At 35.6% G+C, this 21,461-nt stretch overlaps 3 protein-coding genes across 3 annotated transcripts; all 3 read left to right on the plus strand.

Moving 5' to 3' along the window:
• Positions 1-697: 697 nt before the first annotated feature.
• LOC148956875 (uncharacterized) lies at positions 698-17,601 on the plus strand. Its single transcript, XM_089092464.1, has 4 exons — positions 698-886; positions 3,233-3,487; positions 3,889-4,875; positions 16,378-17,601. The coding sequence occupies exons 1-4, from the start codon at positions 698-700 to the stop codon at positions 17,599-17,601; spliced, it is 2,655 nt and encodes an 884-aa protein (XP_088948590.1).
• A 198-nt stretch (positions 17,602-17,799) lies between these two features.
• Positions 17,800-18,210, plus strand: LOC148956876 (transient receptor potential channel pyrexia-like). Its single transcript, XM_089092477.1, has one exon. The coding sequence runs from the start codon at positions 17,800-17,802 to the stop codon at positions 18,208-18,210; it is 411 nt and encodes a 136-aa protein (XP_088948603.1).
• Positions 18,211-18,226: 16 nt separating this feature from the next.
• Positions 18,227-19,846, plus strand: LOC148956877 (ankyrin repeat domain-containing protein 16-like). Its single transcript, XM_089092491.1, has one exon. It carries the CDS (start codon positions 18,227-18,229, stop codon positions 19,844-19,846), a length of 1,620 nt encoding a protein of 539 aa, XP_088948617.1.
• Positions 19,847-21,461: the final 1,615 nt, after the last annotated feature.

Below are 21,461 nucleotides of genomic sequence, written 5' to 3' on the forward strand. Positions count from 1 at the left end.
GACTAAACTTGATAAGTTTCATCAAGTTTAGTTTCATCAATTAATTTCTGTTTGTTTTATATATTATTTTCTTTTCCCTGAAAATACTATGTCCAATATAAAACAAACAGAAATTAATTAAAAAAAAACTTATTCCACAAAATAAGTTTTTCACAAAAAAAGTAAAGAACTTCATTTAACCAAAAAAGAGCAAAAATAAAATAAAATAATCTGCCAAGTTTGAAACAACAAATCAGCATCGATAAATATATGAAACCCAAAACGAACAGAAATTACAATAAATGACCCAGTCAAATTCAAAACGAGCAGAAAAGGCCAGAACATAGCCCAAGGCCTTCCCAAGGCCAGAACATAATTTGCACTTTACTGAAAAAACTACAAATGAAAGGTGCATTGTCAGTTTAATATACATATACTGATATTTAGTAATCAAAATGTAATATTGTTTAATTTATTAAAGTCCTAAGAGTAAAAACATTTTAAAACGGTAAATTCCGTTTTTTTCTGCTGACTTGTGGACCTGTTACGTATAGGATTGCTAGGAAGAAAAGATTTCCTTGTAAACCCATTAATATTCTGCTTAGGAGCAACAAGTTATGTACACAGGAAATAAAACTGAGATCCAGACTCTCTTGAAAAAAATGTCCCTCGTCCCTCGTAAGTCTATATCATGGAATGATTTCCAGAGTTGAAGTTGATGGGGCTTAGAGCAAACCCATGCCGAACTTTTCTTGAAAAGCTCAGTGGGTTCAGAAAGATTTTACTTACAGTGTCAACCGATTATTTCCCATCCCTAAACAAGGCGGACATGGGTGTAGGAGCACCAATCATGGAGAACTTGGATAATGTGATGGTTCACGCAAAAAGCGGCTTATCGACCATAGATGTAGTTATCATTATTATTTTTAGCAGCCAATAGGCGTGTCCACAGCCAATACATCCAGAAATCAAGTTGGATGTCTCCCATTAAATCATATGAGATAATAAGGGACAGCAATACCTTCTCAAATACCTTTCTGATAATCGACAAAATGGTGATTGGCCTGTAGCTTCTCCAAAGCACCGAATTTCGATACTTCTGGATATTGTGTGTGGCAACTGTGACAGTTGGTGGGTGTATTCGAAGTCCCTGCTGACTCTACACTTGGATTAGCAAGGCTAATTACTCAACCAGAAGCACTGTGCCATCTATCAATGTCTCGAAGTAACCCCATCAAACCACGGAGATTTTCGTTTTCAATGTCTTCAATTTTAGATCAATCTGCCATTTAGAAACATTGACAGCAGTGTGGTGGGATAGGTTATGTAAATAAAGCATTTCAAAACGTAAGTTTTATAGATAAATCTTTGTAGGAAACTTCGTTATGAAAAGAAATCTGACCTGTACAATAGGAAGTCACAGATGAGACCATGGGACCCGCTACTTATCACAGCGACTCCATGGATATGAATATTTTGTATCTCTTTCTATCATAGACAACCCAAGGGGTTTTGGTGATGGATTTTGAAAGACGATATAAGTGTTGTTTTCGCTAATGACTAAATTTACTTTTGTTTAGTAAGAATAAAAAGTGAAATGTTTGTTCACTTGCTGTTAGGAAGGGCCCTTCCTAACAGCCCTTTCGTTTCTAATCGGCTCGGTAATCAAGTATGTATCACTTCTTGTATAATTACCTGTTCTGGCATTCCGATTGTGTCTAACCTTCAATTGACTCGTTTGGCTCTTGTTCAGTATTTTTCTCAAAAAGTCCGGTTTTACATCCACGCCTTTATTTTTTTTGTTATAAACAAGAGGCTTAAAAAAGGTCGGTTAAAAACGTCTTTCAAAATGGGGTTTAATAACTTTATTTTTCCAAATACTACGACTCCTTGGATATGAATAAGCGTTGTTTTTGCTAATGACTTTATTTGTCATCACCTTTTTCGAGTCATTTTCATTCAAAATATAATTAGAGAATGGCCATATGATTAAATATTATCCATTACAAGGCAATTACATTAATAATTTGACAACACTATAATTTAAGGGATTTTAGCGTTACAGTAAATATTGAACCCACAAAAGAATTTTTGTTATATTCGCAGAAAGGATTTATCCCTATTGGTGCTACCATAAATCATCTGATGGTAGGCGTTTTTCCCTCTAAAAATCCCAAGTTTGTTTCCGGTTGATTATTATAACTTTAAAGTGAAAGATGAGATATAACTCGTTGAATAAATCAAATTATTGAATTTTTATGACGAAGTTTTAAGGTGTTTTCCTACTTTGAATTGAAAGATTAATATTATTGCTCAGACGGTATAAATATTTTTTATAGTTTGAATAATAGCCTTAGCGAATCTAAACGGAAAATATGTAAAAAATATACTGATGTCATTATCAGTTAGTAAAACCGAACTTTTGTTAAAACATTATATTGGACGAGTTTTTACTTTCATACATTTTATTTGAAAAACTAAAAGTTTCTATGCATTCGACAGTTAAGCATAAATAGCAAAAATATTTCGGTAAAAAGTTGCTTAGTAGACAACTTCCTAAGAAACATAGCTAGACAGTTAGTATTTTAACAGTAGCTTAGAATATTATTGCTCAGGTACAACCAATTGATCGCTTCAGACTGCTTTAAAGATGTGTAAATAGAATAAAAGCATTTTGAGTAATTATGTATGGCAGTTAGTACAGGCTAGAGTTTATTCACACGTCGAGTAGTTAAAACCTATGAAAAAACAAAACAAATTAAAAAAATTTCAGGTATTTTTCTAGTTTGAATTAAAAAATGAAAATTATAACTCAGACATCATGAATATTTTTGCAGTTTACATAATTACCTTAACGATTATGATCTGAAAATTAAAATAAGAAAATGAATATCTTTTTTTATGAAAATATATCAGAAGTAATACGCAATTTAGAAGTTGAGCCAAAATATAGTTTGTTTCCAGGACTTAATAAGAGATGAACACATCCCATAGTAACGAAACATTAACCCATAATTCCAGATAATGGGATAACTTTTATAATTCTATACAAAATCAAAAACTCTAAGATCGTTTAGTTTTCAGATACGAATCTCTAAAGCTATTAGTAAACTGTATAAATATTTATGGTGTCTAAGTAGCAATTTAATGTTTTGAATTGAAAGCAGAAATATTACGAAACATTTTTAAATAAGTTTGAATATATTTGTGGTTTAAGTGACTTTTTCCATCATTGTATGACTTGAATCCGTAGAATATTTTAATAATACTATATAAAGTAAATATTCTTTACGGAAAACTTGCCATCAGGAGTCAGCCAACATTTGTTAAAGTGAAAGTTGGAAAACAAAAATATACGACTAAATCAGGCACTGATCCTGAAAAACCAATATACGAAACGGAACTGATAATTGAATTAACATCTGATGACAGCAAAATCGAGTTCCAATTAAGAGAATCAAGCGATTTCACTTGCTGGGGAGGTGGAGAACTTGGGAATAGTAGAAAAGTTAGCTTAAAAGAACTATGTTTGTCCAAGAATATCCTAAATGAAATTAAGATCTATAAAAAACATCAGATTACAGGCAGTATCTTTGTTAAGATAATACCTTTTTGTATCTTTGTGGTGATAATATAGGTAGAAGTTGTAAATTAAATGTGAACTTAAAGCCTAACAATCCAAAAAAAGAGACAGTTCTCAACCATCAGAGCAAATCAGAAGGGCTGAACTTTAATGCCGCAATAATTGGCGGGTTTCAGAGAAACAATGATGCGAAAGAACATGGAGTTTCTAAGAACAGTGACAGCTCACCTTTTGGAAACAAAGATACACTGAATGCACAAAAGACTAAAAAAAGCTTTTGGGGAAAGTTTAAATGTTTCTTTAAGTAAAAGAACAAAAATAAAAAGCCCGATGCAGAAGAAACAGAAAAACACCGCTCAGACTCGTACTACAGAAAAGAATTATTTTATGCTGTGACGGAGAATCCATTAGACCTGACTAAATATCTATTAGAGAATGGAGCTGACCCAAATGCAAAGTGTGACAAATGGCAAGAAACAGTCTTACATTGTGCTGTCAGGAAAGGCAATTATGATATATGTCAACTACTAGTTTTAAGTGGTGCAGATATAGATAAATTAGATTCAGATGGTAGAACAGCTTTATCTTACGCTGTGACTGAGAGTCAAATAGACTTAGCTAGATATCTCTTAGAGAAAGGAGCCGACCCAAATATAGGAAGAGGATTTTTTCACTCTCGAGAGCCACTCTTACACTATGCTGTTAAGACAGAGAATTTTGAAATCTGTCAACTATTAGTTTCAAACAGTTCGTCTATAGATGCCAAAGATAAGAACAAAAGAACAGCTTTATTCTACGCTGTGACAAGGAATCAAACAGACTTAGCTAGGTATCTATTAGAGAATAGAGCCGACCCAAATATAGACTTCCTTGGACGAGACTTCCTTCCTTACAAAGGAGGAAAACTCTTGCACTATGCTGCTAGGAAAGGCGATTATGACATGTGTCAACTACTAGTTTTAAATGGTGCTGATATAGATGAATTAGATTCAGATAACAGAACAGCTTTATCTTACGCTGTGACTGGGAGTCAATTAGACTTAGCTAGATTTCTCTTAGAGAAAGGAGCCGACTCTAATATCGGAAGCGGAAATTTTCACTCCCGACAGCCACTCTTACATTATGCAGTTAAGACAGTGAATTTTGAAATCTGTCAACTATTAGTTTCAAACAGTTCGTCTATAGATACCAAAGATAAGAACAAAAGAACAGCTTTATTCTACGCTGTGACAAGGAATCAAACAGACTTAGCTAGGTATCTATTAGAGAATAGAGCCGACCCGAGAGAAGCCAGCAGGAGAGAAGGGCTGTTTGTACTGCAATCTCTTGTTACTCTTACAAACGGCACCAAACTCTTGCGCTGTAATTGGAGTGCAAGGGAGAGGACTTTCCCTTTCAGATATATAGTAAAAGATAGATAGAATATTTTGGGAATTATATTAAGTTTTATTTTTCAGGTCAACTTCAGAAGCTATAAAATTAAATTAAAAAATACTGTTTGTGTCAGGATTAAAAATGTTGTTGAAAAAGTTCCTCTTTCGTACAAACTGTCACGCATATTATGAATTCTTATAGAAGAAAACTGAAAAAGTTTACAATTTTTTTCCATGAAAAAGGCTATGTCAATAAAAAACGAACAGAAATTAATAAAAAAAAAATTGTCCCACAAAGCAAGTTTTTCAAAGAAAAGTAAAGAGCTTTATTAGGCCTAGAATGAGCAGAAATAAAGCCAAATAATCTTCCAAGCGTAAAATTACCACAAATAAATATCAATAAATAAATGAAACACAAAACGAACAGAAATTACATTAAATAGCCGAGTCAAACTCAAAACGAGCAACAAATAAAATGAATAGGGATGATAACCCCTATGATTCTCAAGACCAGAACAGAATTTGAGCTTTACTGAAAACACAATACGTTTGAATTTTTTTCACCTTTCTTACTTTCATAAATGAAAATTTATCAAAACCTTGACGAAGAAATGTAAGTATATGTCAATTTAACTGACAATCTACGGTCACTTGTTTGTTTTTTTTTTTTCACAGTGGCAAAAGATATGCAGATATCTAAATTGCAATATGACGTCGATCACAGTTCATCCCCCTCATATGAAAAGGTTTGACAGAATCAGTGAATTTTATGAACCAAATTAAAAAAAAAGAATATTTGTTTGAACTACATAATGTATACAAAGCTCAAGATAAATCAGACTTCCAATAGGATAATCTTTACTAGTTACAAGCTGAGTTAAAATTGGAAAAGGAGGGAAAAGCAATCATAAGAAGAATAGACAAATATTACTTCTGAAAGAATAACGTAAGCATTAATTTGCAAACGATTTGAAAATAATGACTTAGATTTTTTTTTTGTAACTGAAGGATTGAGACGAAGAATGTTCAGACGCACTAATCGACTTATGTTTGCAAATCACATTAGATTATTAATCATTTTTCGCAGCATAGCCGGGGAGTTTTAAAGGGAACAGCCGAACAGTTAGAGGAAAGGGATAGGAAAAGATTAGCGTATCATATCATAAATAAGCCATGCATTCAAATTTGAATTTTTTTTAAGGAGGAGGCCGTTATTTTCAATAGGATAAAACCTCCTCCTTCTCAAAATATTTTTAGCTGCGCCCAATGTCACTAATGGCACTCCTTTCTTTGTCTCACTAATAAGAACTCTCTCACTCTCATTAGTGGCCAGGACCTTTTCTGACACCCAAAGCTGTCTCAGTGAGTATAATGAAAAAATTTTAAAAAGTAGAAATTTTGATGATTTTAGAAGGTTGGGTAAATTTGCAAGAGTGGGTATGGCACATAGAGAAACTTTTTTGATGAACTGTGAGTAATTTATTGTGTTTTTTTTTTGTATTTATTTTTGTTTTGTTATTTTGCCATGGCCCGAAAAGGCTTTTGTTGCAATAAATATCTATCTATATCTATCTATTCGGCGTTTTGTTCAGAAGCGCACGCATTTAAGTTGATTTATTCATTCAAATGCTGCTTTTCCAGTGATACTTGATATGGTGTAAGGTCAGTTGATCTCATAGATATTCTGCTACTTCGTCAGTTTAGCCGTTGCACAATTCAAGCTAAAAATTTTCTCTTTCGTTTCTATTGCACCAATATTCACTTATTCCGATATAACAAACTGATTGTTCCTCTACATGTTCCAATTTTAAAGCACAAAGGACAGTGGAAACAAAATCGGACTGATTAAACTGATTAATTGAAAACTTACTCAACCATATACTTCTTGAAACAAAAAAGTCCAGTTTTAATGAAAAGGACCTTCATATGTAAAAATGCAATTTTAGGTTCTAACCAACACCAAATTAAAAAAAAGAACGTTGGTGAAAAATCAACAAAAAGAGCTAAAAAAGATGGCACCAAAACGTTTAAGGTGAAGAAGATATAGCTCTGCTTTGAAGGTGTGATTGTCTTTGAGAATCAAAATATTGTTAACGTTTGGATTGTTCGGACAAAAAGGGTTATCAAATTTAACTAATTAATTTTGCTCGTCTGTTTTCACAGGTCAAAGTTGTTATATAGACGAAAATCTGGTACTATCCTCAAACGTTCATCCCTCCTTTTTCCCTCCAAAATATTCTATCTATGCTCTTTGACAACATGGCTACACTTAGATTCTTTTTATTTATTTAAGTTGTACCAGCAGAAGTAGTATTAGTAGTATCCCCAAAAGTTTCAACTTAATGCCCCCCCCCCCCCCAGTCGTTCTCGATATACTGCTGAGGTGTCTTGGCAACCATAAACACTATGCCTTTTGATTTATTTTAAAACAAACCTAATTTTAAAGCATAATGAGCCAATTATATAATTGTGGGGAGGGAGGGGGGGGTTGACACGCCTAATACCCCTAAAAAAATAATTGTTGGACCGTTCTACTATGCTGAAAAAAAGGCTGTCTCAAAATTTCGACTGTATGCGTTTGAAAAATGAATGGGCAGGAGAGAAGCGCTGTTTGTACTGCAATCTCTTGTTACTCTTACAAACGGCACCAAACTCTTGCGCTGTAATTGGAGTGCAAGGGAGAGGACTTTCCCTTTCAGATATCTAGTAAAAACATTTTACAGAAGTAAAACAAAATTACAGCATTTAAAATATATTTTGTTTTCTGTGAGGGGAAAATTTTGTTTCGTTCTTGAAAAGCTATGGGGGTTGTCAGCCCTATCCCTATTAGGTCCTATTTCTTCTGAGTTTAACTGTGCTGTCTACTGCATAATTTAAATAAACAAAATACGTTTAAAATGTTTTTACTTTTTAACTTTAATAAAGTAAAAATTAATAAAACTTTAAGGAATATAAATCAGTATATGTATACTAAACTGACAATCCACAGCCTTTTTTTTCTTTTTTAGTGAAGCGTAGATTATGTTCTGGTGTTGAGAAGGTATGAGGGTTATCAAAGACATAATTTCCAGACCTTTCAACTACACTAAACAAAATGACTATCTTCAAATTTTTGATTAGGTTTGTTTTGGCAATTGATGGGCGTGGGGGGGGGGCTTGTTGCCTTCCCACTTTTTGACTAATAAATAGCTCATTAGCCCTTTTAATTTACAATCGACTGAGCCTTTTTTGAAGTTTCTACGACAACGCTTTCTATAAAAATCTTATATGCCCACCAGGGCTTAACTTACAACCCTTGCCCTGAGGGCTCTGATGGGGTTATCATACAACAAAATGACTATCTCTAAATTTTTATTAGATTTGTTTGGGGAAAAGGTGGGCGCGGGAGGAGGATTAGTTGCCCTCCAATCACTTTCGACTATTAAAAATGGCACTGGCCCTTTCAATTTCCAATTGAATGAGCTGTTTTCGAGGTTACTACGACAACAAATAGATATCTCAAGAGTTCTATCAGATACATTTCAGGAAAACAAGAAGTGGGGGGAAGGGTATCCACCCTCCGATCACTCTCGGTCTACGAATCCAATGAGCCCCCCCCCCAAAGTTTATGCGATCACCCTTTCTACATATACCTTATATGCACCCAGGGAGGGAGGAGTTGCCATCCTCAAAGACATAATTTCCGGATATTTCGATTACGTTAAACAAAATGGCTATCTCAAAATTCCAATTAGATGTGCTCGGGGAAATGGTGGGCGCGGGAGATGGGTTAATTGCGATCCAGTCGCTTTCGACTATTAAAAAGGGGACTGGCCAATTTCCAATCAAATGAGATGTTTTCGAAGTTTCTACGACAGAAAATAGACATCTCAAAATTAAAATCAGATGCACCTCAGGAAAATATGAGGTTTGGGGGCTATCCACTCTCAAATCACTCTGAATCTTGAAAAGAGCACTGGAACTTCTGATTACCAATCCAATTTGCCCCCTCCAAAGTTAATATGATCACCTTTTTTTTAAATACCTTATATGCTCCCAGGGCATAACTTACAACCCTGGCCCTGAGGGCTGTGGGGGGTTTTCATTCTCAAAGACATAACTTCCAGGCCTTTCAATTACGTTGAACAAAATGGCTATCTCAAAATTTTTATAAATAAAGAAAATTTTATTGGATTTATTGGGAGAAATGGTGGGCGCAAGAGGGGGTTTAGTTGCCCATCAATCACTTTCGACTATAAAAAACGGCACTTGCTCTTTCAATTTCCAATCGAATGAGCTGTTTTCGAAGTTTCTTTGACAACAATGACTGTATCAAAATTTCATTCAGATGTAGTTGGGAAAAAACGAGGTTTGTGGGGGGGGGGAAGGGGTTATCCACCCTCTGTTGACTTTGAATCCTAAAAAGGGCACTAGAACTTCTGATTACCAATCCAATGAGCCCCCTCCGAAGTTTATACGATCACTCTTTCTATATAAACCTTATTTAACCCCAGGGCATAACTTACAACCCTTGCCCTGAGGCCTCTGGAGGGGGGGGGTGTTGTCATTCTCACAGACATAATTTCCTAATTTTTCAATTACGTTGAGCAAAAAGGCTATCTAAAAATTTCGATTGGATGGCTTTGGAGAAATGGTGGGCATGGGAGGGGGGTCAGTTGCCCTCCCATCCCTCTCAAATATGAAGAAGGGTACTAGCCTTTTCACATTCCAATCGAATGAGCTCTTTTCCAAGTTTCTAACAGAAAAATTGGCCATCTCAAAATTTCTATCAGATGCATTTTGGAAAATATGAGGTGTGGGAGGGGGTGTCTACTCTCCGATCACTCTGAATCTTAAAAAGGGAAATAGAACTTCTGATTAATAATCCAATGAATCCCCTTGGAAGTTTATACGATCACCCTTTCTATATATATATATATATATATATATATATATATATATATATATATATATATATATATATATATATATATATATATATATATATATATATATATATATATATATATATATATATATATATATATATATATATATATATATATATATATATATATATATATATATATGTGTGTGTGTATATATATGTATGTATATGTATATATATATATGTATATATTTATATATATAAGTGGCCTTTTAGGGCCACTTTGTTATATATTTCTGTATATAACTTATATGCCTAGTCAGTGGGTTACACATATTTATAAGCAGTAGGCTAAATATGTCACTCAGTTATATATTTTTATATATAACTTATATAGGCCTAGTCAGTGAATTATTCATACTTTAAGTAGTAGGCTAAATTTGTCACTCAGTTATATATTTCTGTATATAACTTAGATAGGCCTAGTCAGTGAGTTACACATATTTTTAAGTAGTAGGGTAAATATGTCACTGAGTTATATATTTATGTATATAACTTGTATGCCTAGTCATTGAGTTACACATATTTATAAGCAGTAGGCTAAATATGTCACTCAGTTATATATTTCTGTATATAACTTATCTAGGCCTATTCAGTGAGTTACAAATATTTATAAGTAGTAGGCTAAATATGTCACTCAGTTATATATTTCTGTATATAAATTAGATAGGCCTAGTCAGTGAGTTACACATATTTGTAATTAGTAGGATCAATATGTCACTGAGTTATATATTTCTGTATATAACTTATATAGGCCTAGTCAGTGAGTTACACATATTTTAAGTAGTAGGCTAAATATGTCACTGAGTTATATATTTCTGTATATAAATTCTGTGCCTTGTCAGTCAGTTACACATATTTATAAGTAGTAGGCTAAATATGTCACTCAGTTATATATTTCTGTATATAACATATATAGGCCTAGTCTGTGAGTTACACATATTTATAAGTAGTAGGTTTAATGTGTCACTGAGTTGTATATTTCTGTATATAACTTATTTAGGCCTAGTCGGTGAGTTATGTATATTTATAAGTAGTAGGTTAAATATGTCACTGAGTTATTGCCTTTGCAAAACAAAAGTGATCCGTTTATCTGGCCTCCCCCAGGCCATTCAGCATGTCTCCAGGTGGCGATAGGGGAACGCTCTACAGATATGTAGGGTACCTCCATAGGAGGCATCGACCAAGGGGGGACCTTGTCACTGGGGGTCCATAATAGAATCTGGGGCACCCTTGCCCGGGGTAATAAATACCGGCGGAGGAGGAAGAAGGCCCCTCAAATGTAAACTCAAAAGGGCCCACTTGTTTATCCACAAGTTCCATGAGTTGCAAACCTTCTCCCAGTAATGGGTTAAATTGCATGGTGATGCAGAACACCATCGCGGGAGGATCCTCTATAGGAGAACAACTGTGGCAGGGCGTAAGATCCAGATCAATGGACAACGGCCTCTGCAAAGGGCTGCCTCGACCTTTTCGGGGTACCTGCAAGACTGAGGTCCTTGCGGTCAACTCTATTCCAACTTGAGGAGTGGCGCCTCTCGAGGAAATTATAGCCTAGTAAACGACACAGCATTCGCACGGGATTCTGACTAATGGACAATTCTTCTGGGATTGGTATGTTTTGATGGGCGTCTTTGGGCTGAAAAACCTCTTCCTAGCTGATTTATCTATTATGGGTTGCCAAGAAAATATGTAAATATTATTTAAAGAAAAGAATAGGGTATGTCCAGGCACGTTTGTGCTGCTTTATATGCTCGTAGTTCAATATATTTCCTTACAGAAACCCACCCTTTGAGAGGTTTCTTTACTGTTTCAAAGACAGAAGATGTCTTTTCTAGTTCAACTGCAATTGTCAAACGTGGTTCTGCAATTCACATTTGTCGCATTTTCAAATACAAACATTGTATGTAAGCATCATCATTATTATTTACAATATTGAAGCCCCCAATATATGTTTCTCTTCTTTAAAATTAAAATTATTCATTATACTTTATTTTTGTATGACTTGTTTATCAAATCTAAAAACAAAAAATTAGAGAAGGAAACTGACAACTATGTTGCAAATAATTTGCTATCCAAAAAGTATGTTTCTTTACTGTATTATCCTTTGGCAAAAAAGTATCTTAAAAGTTCAATTTTTTAAGATGCCTTAATAAATCCTTAGTAGGTCTCGAAGAAATGTACTAAAAATAGTACAACTACAGAAGATGGTTACAGTATCCCAGGCAAATTATATATTCAGTGAGTTATATACATTTATAAGTAGAAGTTAAATATTTCAGTGAGTTTTATATTTCCATATATAACTTATATATTCAGTAAGTTATATATATTTATAAGTAGTTTGCGTGTTTGGGTACCACCATAGGAGGCACGGACCAAGGGGGGGACCTTGTCCCTGGGGGTCCATAATAGAATCTGGGACACCCTCGCCCGGGGTCATAAATACAGGCGGAGGAGGAAGAAGGCCCCTCAAATGTACACTCAAAAGGACCCACTGGTTTGTCCACAAGTCCCCTGAGTTGCAAACCTTCTCCAAGTAATGGGGTAAATTGCATGGTGATGCAGAACACCATCGCGAGAGGATCCTCTATAGGAGGACAACTGTGGCAGGGCGTAAGATCCAGATCTATGGACAACGGCCTCTGCAAAGGGTTGCCTCGACCTTTTCGGGGTACCTGCAAGACTGGGGACCTTGCCGTCAACTCTATTCCCACTTGAGGAGTGGCGCCCCTGGAGGAACCTAGTAAACGACACAGCATTTGCACGGGATTCTGACTAATGGGCAATTTTTCTGGGCTTGGTTTGTTTTGATGGGCGTCTTCGGGCTGAAAAAAACTCTTCCTATCTAATTTATCTATTATGGGCTGCTTCCCCATAGTAGCATAATATTTGTAGGCATGAATATATAATGAGTTGGAGGAAATAGGCTTGAGATTGTCTGTGCAAGACTTCGACTGTTGTTGATAGAAGAGCATCGCCAAGTACTGAAAACCATGTTGTGACCAAGATGGGCCCAGGATTGCACAAAGCCCCCATTCATGGAGGTCCCAGAGACTTCTTGCTGTCCGGTTCTAAGCCGGCTTAAGCACTTCGGTGTAGACTTGAGAAGATATGTGATCCCCGTCCTGCACAGGTATACGGGATCATTGCTTTTCCTGAGGCGAAAAAAATTTCAATGATTTAAAGAACATTAAAATTTGAACTTTGAATGTTACTACATTAAAAAATGACTATAGTATCTACATTTTTACTGACTAATTCAGACGATTCGAACTGGATCTATTATGAGTTTCAGAAACTCATATCACAGGGGTAGGAAGCATGAAATTATGTGATATAGAATTTGTTTACTCAGGCAGGAAGGATGGGTTACATAGACAGGGAGTAGGGCTCTTGATGAATAAGGAAGCTGCTAAGTCTTGTTTAGGCTGGGAAGGTATTAATAATAGAATACTAATTGCTCATTTTATGACTAGTAAGTTCAAGGTATCAGTTATAGTAGTATACGCCCCTGTAGAACCGACTGATGGAAATACTAGTGACTCAGATGAATTCTACTTACAGTTACAGGAGCAAATAGACAAGGTCCCACGTAGAAATATGATTTTATTGCTGGGAGATTTTAACGCCCAGGTTGGTAGAAATAAGGATAGATGGTATCCCAGCTTAGGTAAATTTGGTGTAGGAAAAGAAAACAGTAATGGATACAGACTTTTTCAATTTTGTAGGTATAACAATCTAGTTATAACCAATACGGTGTTTGGTCACAAAATGGCTCATAAGTTAACATGGTATTCACGTGATGGTAAGACAGCAAACCTTATTGATTATGTTATAGTAAATCGAAGACTGGCAGGATCAATACAAGATACTAGGGTATAGAGGAGTGCTGTTATTGATGTTAAAAGTAAAGATCACCATCTAGTAGTGTCAAGGGTTAATTTAAAGCTGAAATATCGGAAGGGTAACTACCTCCCGGGAAGTTATGATATTGGTAGACTCAAGGATTAGAATTTGAGAGAAACTTTCCAGGAACAGTTGAATACTAAACTTGAGATTTTAAAATTTGACAATGTGGAAGATGGATGGAATAATTTTAGGAAAACAGTTTGTGAAGTTTCGGAAGGTGTATTAGTGAAGAAAGCTAGAACTACAGCTAAGAATATTAGTGAAAAAGATTTAAGTTTAATAGAAAGGAGAAAGGAATTGTACAAGAATTATCTGAGTGATAGATCACATGAAAATAAAAGAAATGTAAAGAAAGTGGAGAAAGCATTGAAATATGAACTAAGGAGGTGTGAAGTGGAGGCCATGGATAAAATTGCCGAGGATTTAGAAGATGCAGCTAGACGGCATAATAGTAAAATATTGTACTGGCACGTTAACAAATTGAGAGGTAGTAGTCAATCCGGACTTGTCCCAGTTAAAGATAGGAATGGGGTGGCAATTAGCGATAAGACAAAAGCTAAAGCGAGATGGGCCGAACATTTTGAGAATTTGCTTAACCGAGATAGAGTTGCAGGAAAAAATATAGATGAAAATGAAAAAGTTTGTGATACATTGTATGTTAATGAAGATTTGTTTTTTGAGTAGGAATTATAAACAGTACTAAAAGGATTAAAGAATAATAAGGCTCCAGGTGCTGATAGGGTAGTAAATGAGTTTCTTAAATATGGTGGCTCTGAGGTTAGAAATAAATTATTGGAGATTTTGAATATGATTTTTGAAAAAGGGGAAGTACCTAATGATTTTAGGAAAACCTTAATTAAGCCACTTTATAAGAAAGGTGATAAAAGTGAGTGTGGTAATTATCGAGGCATTAGTCTGGTCTCTGTAGGCAGCAAATTGCTTAGTAATATGATACTTTTTAGACTGAGAGATGCAGTAGACAAAGTTTTAAGAGAAGAGCAGTGCGGTTTTAGAAAAGGTAGAGGATGTGTTGACCAAATTTTCACTCTTAGGTTAATAATTGAGAAGTGCCTAAGTTTTCAAACACCTTTGGTCCTCAGTTTTATAGATTATGAGCAAGCGTTCGATTCTGTTGATAGAGGTGCTTTAGTAAAGGTTTTATCCTTGTATGGTATACCAGATAAATACATTAAAGTGACTAGTGCTATGTACGAGAATAACACTGCTGCGGTTAAGGTAGGAAATGATGTTAGCAGCTGGTTTTGTATTAAATCAGGAGTAAAGCAGGGTTTTGTTCTATCCCCCTTTATATGGATTATTTTGATGGAATTTATCTTAAGGATCTCAGGAAAGGGAATGGAAGACAACGGAATCAAATTGGGAGGAAAAAGTCTACTGGACTTAAAATTTGCTGATTATTTAAGCCTCCAAGATAAAAATGTGAGCAAAATGAAGCAACTTTTGGAAGATTTCCGAGTTCAGGGTGCTAGAATTGGTTTGAAAATTAATGTTAGGAAGACCAAGTCACTAAGGCTAGGAATAAGTGAAGATGAAAAGGTGACGTTGGGTAATGAAAAGATTGATCAGGTGGGCAGTTTCACTTACCTTGGTAGTATTATTAGTAAAGATGGTGGGAGTAGTGAAGATGTTAAAAATAGAATAGCCAAGGCTCAGGGTGTTTTTTCACAGTTAAAAAAGTCTGGAAGAATAGGAAGATAAGTCTGCAAACCAAGATTAGAATCTTAGAAGCTACAGTGATGACAGTGGTCAAATATTGCTCTGAAGCATGGACGCTACGAAAAGAGGATGAAGATTTGCTAGATGTTTTCCAGAGAAACTGCTTAAGGATTGTTCTGGGTGCCCAGCTGATTGACCGTATTTCAAACAATAGGCTATACGAAAAAGGTGGTTCAATACCGCTCTCTAGGTCTATAATGAAAGAAAGGTTGAGGTGGTTAGGGCATGTTGTTCGGATGAAGGATGACAGATTGCCGAAGATTGTTCTTTTCGGCCAGCCATCTGGGGCTAAACGGAAGGCAGGTCGTCCCCGTCTGGGTTGGGAGGACGTCATAAAGAAAGATTTAAAGGAAATGGGAACTTCGTGGGCGGGTGTAAAAAGGGAGGCTTTGAATAGATTGGGATGGAGGAGGATCGTGCGTAGCTGTGTTGGCCTCAGTCGGCTTGGTGCTGCGATGAGTTGTTGTTAGTAGTAGTAGTAGTAGTATAGAGCCGACCCAAATATAGACTTCCTTGGACGAGACTTCCTTCCTTACAAAGGAGGAAAACTCTTGCACTATGCTGCTAGGAAAGGCAATTATGACATGTGTCAACTACTAGTTTTAAATGGTGCTGATATAGATGAATTAGATTCAGGTAACAGAACAGCTTTATCTTACGCTGTGACTGGGAGTCAATTAGACTTAGCTAGATTTCTCTTAGAGAAAGGAGCCGACTCTAATATCGGAAGCGGAAATTTTCACTCCCGACAGCCACTCTTACATTATGCAGTTAAGACAGTGAATTTTGAAATCTGTCAACTATTAGTTTCAAACAGTTCGTCTATAGATGCCAAAGATAAGAACAAAAGAACAGCTTTATTCTAGGCTGTGACAAGGAATCAAACAAACTTAGCTAGGTATCTATTAGAGAATAGAGCCGACCCAAATATAGACTTCCTTGGACGAGACTTCCTTCCTTACAAAGGAGGAAAACTCTTGCACTATGCTGCTAGGAAAGGCGATTATGACATGTGTCAACTACTAGTTTTAAATGGTGCTGATATAGATGAATTAAATTCAGATAACAGAACAGCTTTATCTTACGCTGAGACTGGGAGTCAATTAGACTTAGCTAGATTTCTCTTAGAGAAAGGAGCCGACTCTAATATCGGAAGCGGAAATTTTCACTCCCGACAGCCACTCTTACATTATGCAGTTAAGACAGTGAATTTTGAAATCTGTCAACTATTAGTTTCAAACAGTTCGTCTATAGATGCCAAAGATAAGAACAAAAGAACAGCTTTATTCTACGCTGTGACAAGGAATCAAACAGACTTAGCTAGGTATCTATTAGAGAATAGAGCCGACCCAAATATAGACTTCCTTGGACGAGACTTCCTTCCTTACAAAGGAGGAAAACTCTTGCACTATGCTGCTAGGAAAGGCAATTATGACATGTGTCAACTACTAGTTTTAAATGGTGCTGATATAGATGAATTAGATTCAGATAACAGAACAGCTTTATCTTACGCTGTGACTGGGAGTCAATTAGACTTAGCTAGATTTCTCTTAGAGAAAGGAGCCGACTCTAATATCGGAAGCGGAAATTTTCACTCCCGACAGCCACTCTTACATTATGCAGTTAAGACAGTGAATTTTGAAATCTGTCAGCTATTAGTTTCAAACAGTTCGTCTATAGATGCCAAAGATAAGAACAAAAGAACAGCTTTATTCTACGCTGTGACAAGGAATCAAACAGACTTAGCTAGGTATCTATTAGAGAATAGAGCCGACCCAAATATAGACTTCCTTGGACGAGACTTCCTTCCTTACAAAGGAGGAAAACTCTTGCACTATGCTGCTAGGAAAGGCAATTATGACATGTGTCAACTACTAGTTTTAAATGGTGCTGATATAGATGAATTAGAATCAGATAACAGAACAGCTTTATCTTACGCTGTGACTGGGAGTCAATTAGACTTAGCTAGATTTCTCTTAGAGAAAGGAGCCGACTCTAATATCGGAAGCGGAAATTTTCACTCCCGACAGCCACTCTTACATTATGCAGTTAAGACAGTGAATTTTGAAATCTGTCAACTATTAGTTTAAAACAGTTCGTCTATAGATGCCAAAGATAAGAACGAAAGAACAGCTTTATTCTACGCTGTGACAAGGAATCAAACAGACTTAGCTAGGTATCTATTAGAGAATAGAGCCGACCCAAATATAGACTTCCTTGGACGAGACTTCCTTCCTTACAAAGGAGGAAAACTCTTGCACTATGCTGCTAGGAAAGGCAATTATGACATGTGTCAACTACTAGTTTTAAATGGTGCTGATATAGATGAATTAGAATCAGATAACAGAACAGCTTTATCTTACGCTGTGACTGGGAGTCAATTAGACTTAGCTAGATTTCTCTTAGAGAAAGGAGCCGACTCTAATATCGGAAGCGGAAATTTTCACTCCCGACAGCCACTCTTACATTATGCAGTTAAGACAGTGAATTTTGAAATCTGTCAGCTATTAGTTTCAAACAGTTCGTCTATAGATGCCAAAGATAATAACAAAAGAACAGCTTTATTCTACGCTGTGACAAGGAATCAAACAGACTTAGTTAGGTATCTATTAGAGAATAGAGCCGACCCAAATATAGACTTCCTTGGACGAGACTTCCTTCCTTACAATAGAGGGAAAACTCTTGCACTATGCTGCTAGGAAAGGCAATTATGACATGTGTCAACTACTAGTTTTAAATGGTGCTGATATAGATGAATTAGATTCAGATAACAGAACAGCTTTATCTTACGCTGTGACTGGGAGTCAATTAGACTTAGCTAGATTTCTCTTAGAGAAAGGAGCCGACTCTAATATCGGAAGCGGAAATTTTCACTCCCGACAGCCACTCTTACATTATGCAGTTAAGACAGTGAATTTTGAAATCCGTCAACTATTAGTTTCAAACAGTTCGTCTATAGATGCCAAAGATAAGAACAAAAGAATAGCTTTATTCTACGCTGTGACAAGGAATCAAACAGACTTAGCTAGGTATCTATTAGAAAATAGAGCCGACCCAAATATAGACTTCCTTGGACGAGACTTCCTTCCTTACAAAGGAGGAAAACTCTTGCACTATGCTGCTAGGAAAGGCAATTATGACATGTGTCAACTACTAGTTTTAAATGGTGCTGATATAGATGAATTAGATTCAGATAACAGAACAGCTTTATCTTACGTGGTGACTGAGAATCAAATAGACCTAGTTAGATATCTGTTAAAGAATCGAGCCAACCCAAACGCAATATATAAAACGAGTGAAGATACAGTCTTACCTTTCGCTGCTATTAGTGGAAATTTAAAAATTTGTCAACTATTAGTTTCAAAAGGTGCATGTGTAGATTCGTTAGATTCTTACAACAGAACAGCCTTATATTATGCTGTGACTGATAATCAATTCGACTTAAATAAATATCTTTTAAAGAATGGAGCCGATCCAAATGTAAAATTTGACAATTTTCAAGACACAGTCTTTTATCAAGCTGCTTTGGAAGGTTATAATGAAATCTGTCAACTATTAGTTTCAGAGGGTGCAGATATAGATCCCATAGATTTGCATCACCAAACACCTTTATTCTACGCTGTTAATAGAGGCAGTTATGAAATTTGTCAACTACTAGTTTCAAAAGGTGCATGTGTAGATAGGTTAAATTCGTGCAATAGAACAGCCTTATATTATGCTGTGGCAAGGAATCAATTAGACTTAGCTAGATATCTCGTAGAGAAAGGAGCCGACCCAAATATAGGAAGCGGATTTTTTAACTCCCGAGAGCCAATTTTACATTGTGCAGTTAAGAAAGAGAATTTTGAAATCTGTCAACTACTAGTTTCAAAAGGTGCCTCTGTAGATACGTTAGATTCGTACAATAGTACAGCCTTATATTATGTTGTTGCAAGGAATCAATTACACCTAACAAAATATCTACTAAAGAATGGAGCCGATCCAAATGTAAAATTTGGCCATTTGTCTGTCGTTGACACAGTCTTACATCATACTGCTTGGAAAGGCAATTATGAAATCTGTCAACTATTAGTTTCAGAGGGTGCAGATATAGATCCCATAGATTTTCGTCAACAGACACCATTATTCTACGCTGTTAAGAGAGGCAATTATGACATTTGCCAACTACTAGTTTCAAAGCGTGCCTTTATAAATATATTAAACTCGAAAGACAGGACACCTTTATTCTACGCTGTGACTGAGAATCAAACAGACTTAGCTAGATATCTATTAGATAATGGAGCTAACCCAAATGAAGGATTCACGCAAAAAACAGGGGCATTTGATTACAAGTGAGATACACTCTTGCACTGTGCTGTTAGGAAAGGCAACTATGAAATGTGTCAACTATTAGTTTCCAATGGTGCTCATATTCATGCCTTAGATTCGAACCAAAGAACTGCCTTATATTACGCTGTGTCTGAGAGCCAATTACTCTTGACTAAATATCTGTTAGATAATGGATCAAACCCAAATGCAAAATGTGACATTTGGCAAGGCAAAATACTTTATTCAAGAATCGATGATACAAATTACTGCTAGGAAAGGCAATTCGGACATTTTCCAACTATTATTTTCAATGGGAGCCAATATAAATTTTTTCACCTTAAATAGCGAGGAAGCTTTGTTGATAACCTTGGAAAATATTATTTCGTCTAGAAATCACTGTCCATCCAATTCAGTCATATACTTTTTGAAGTCATATACCAATTCAGTCAAGTACTTTTTGAAAAATAAAGTATTTTATAGTTCCCAATTAACAAAAGATATCAAAGATAAATATACAGAAGTATTCAAGCAAGTTGTGAGTTCAAAGCGCGACTTTGGAAAATTAGAACCAATCAGCAAATGGTATCCAACAATGTGTAAACTTACCTCCGTAGAATCAGATCACTCACTTAAATCAATTTGCCGGGATATCATTTGGGAACAAATAGATAATTCAAAAATAACTGACATTACTAATGCATTTAATATACCAGAATGTTTGAGAAGATACTTGATTTACGCGGAGGAATTGATGTATTTTTTCAAAGATCAAAGATCTATGTCACGCTATGACTAGAAATCAAATAGAATTGACAAGATATCTATTAGGAAGGGGGGGGGTATGTTTGCCAAAAATGGCTGTTTTTCTTGGGCTCAAAACTCAATAAATCATTTTGATACCCTTTTTATGTTAGAACTTTTAATATCCGTCTAAAAGAGCCCTCTCATGACATTCTAGAACACTGGCTCGATGCAATCACGTCTGGAAATAGGCAAATTAACACGCATTCGTAATCTTTCTTCTGGCAAAAGTATCATTAAAACTTACGAGGTTAAAACCTAAAACGAGCAGAAATTATTCCGTATATGAAAGGGGCTGTCCCCTCCTCAACGCCTCGCTCTTTACGCTAAGGTTTGACTTTCTCACAACTCTATTTTTTTTAACAATGAAAAATTTTAGCATAAAGACCGAGGCGTTGAGGAGGGACCAGCCCCTTTCATATACGGAATAATTTCTGTTCGTTTTAAGTTTTAACGTCATTCTTTACTTTCAGTTGAAAAAAACTAGTTTTTTTAATTCAAGTTCCCAATAATGCATCTCAGCAGTATCCCAAGAATGACTGAGGGTATTATGTTAAAAATTTTGGGGCTGCTTCTGCTCTTAAAAATTAACCAAATCATAATAGCGTAAATGTATCCAAGCTATCAAAGAAAGTAAACAGATTTTTTTGCGAATGGTATCAAGTTTTCCATTTCAGGTCAACTAGAGGAGGTATGAAACTAAATTAAACACTACTATTTTTGTCCAGGATTTTAAGAGGGTGTATGTTGTTAAAAATTGCTGGATATTTTTCTCCAGCATAGAAAGAGCAGGCCAAACTATAAATTCTCAAGAAAACGAAGAGATTTAAAGTATTATTTT

This window comes from Artemia sp. Qi Xiang Cuo, chromosome 1, assembly GCF_049724085.1.
Source record: "Artemia sp. Qi Xiang Cuo chromosome 1, ASM4972408v1, whole genome shotgun sequence".
Lineage (NCBI taxonomy): Eukaryota > Metazoa > Arthropoda > Branchiopoda > Anostraca > Artemiidae > Artemia > Artemia sp. Qi Xiang Cuo.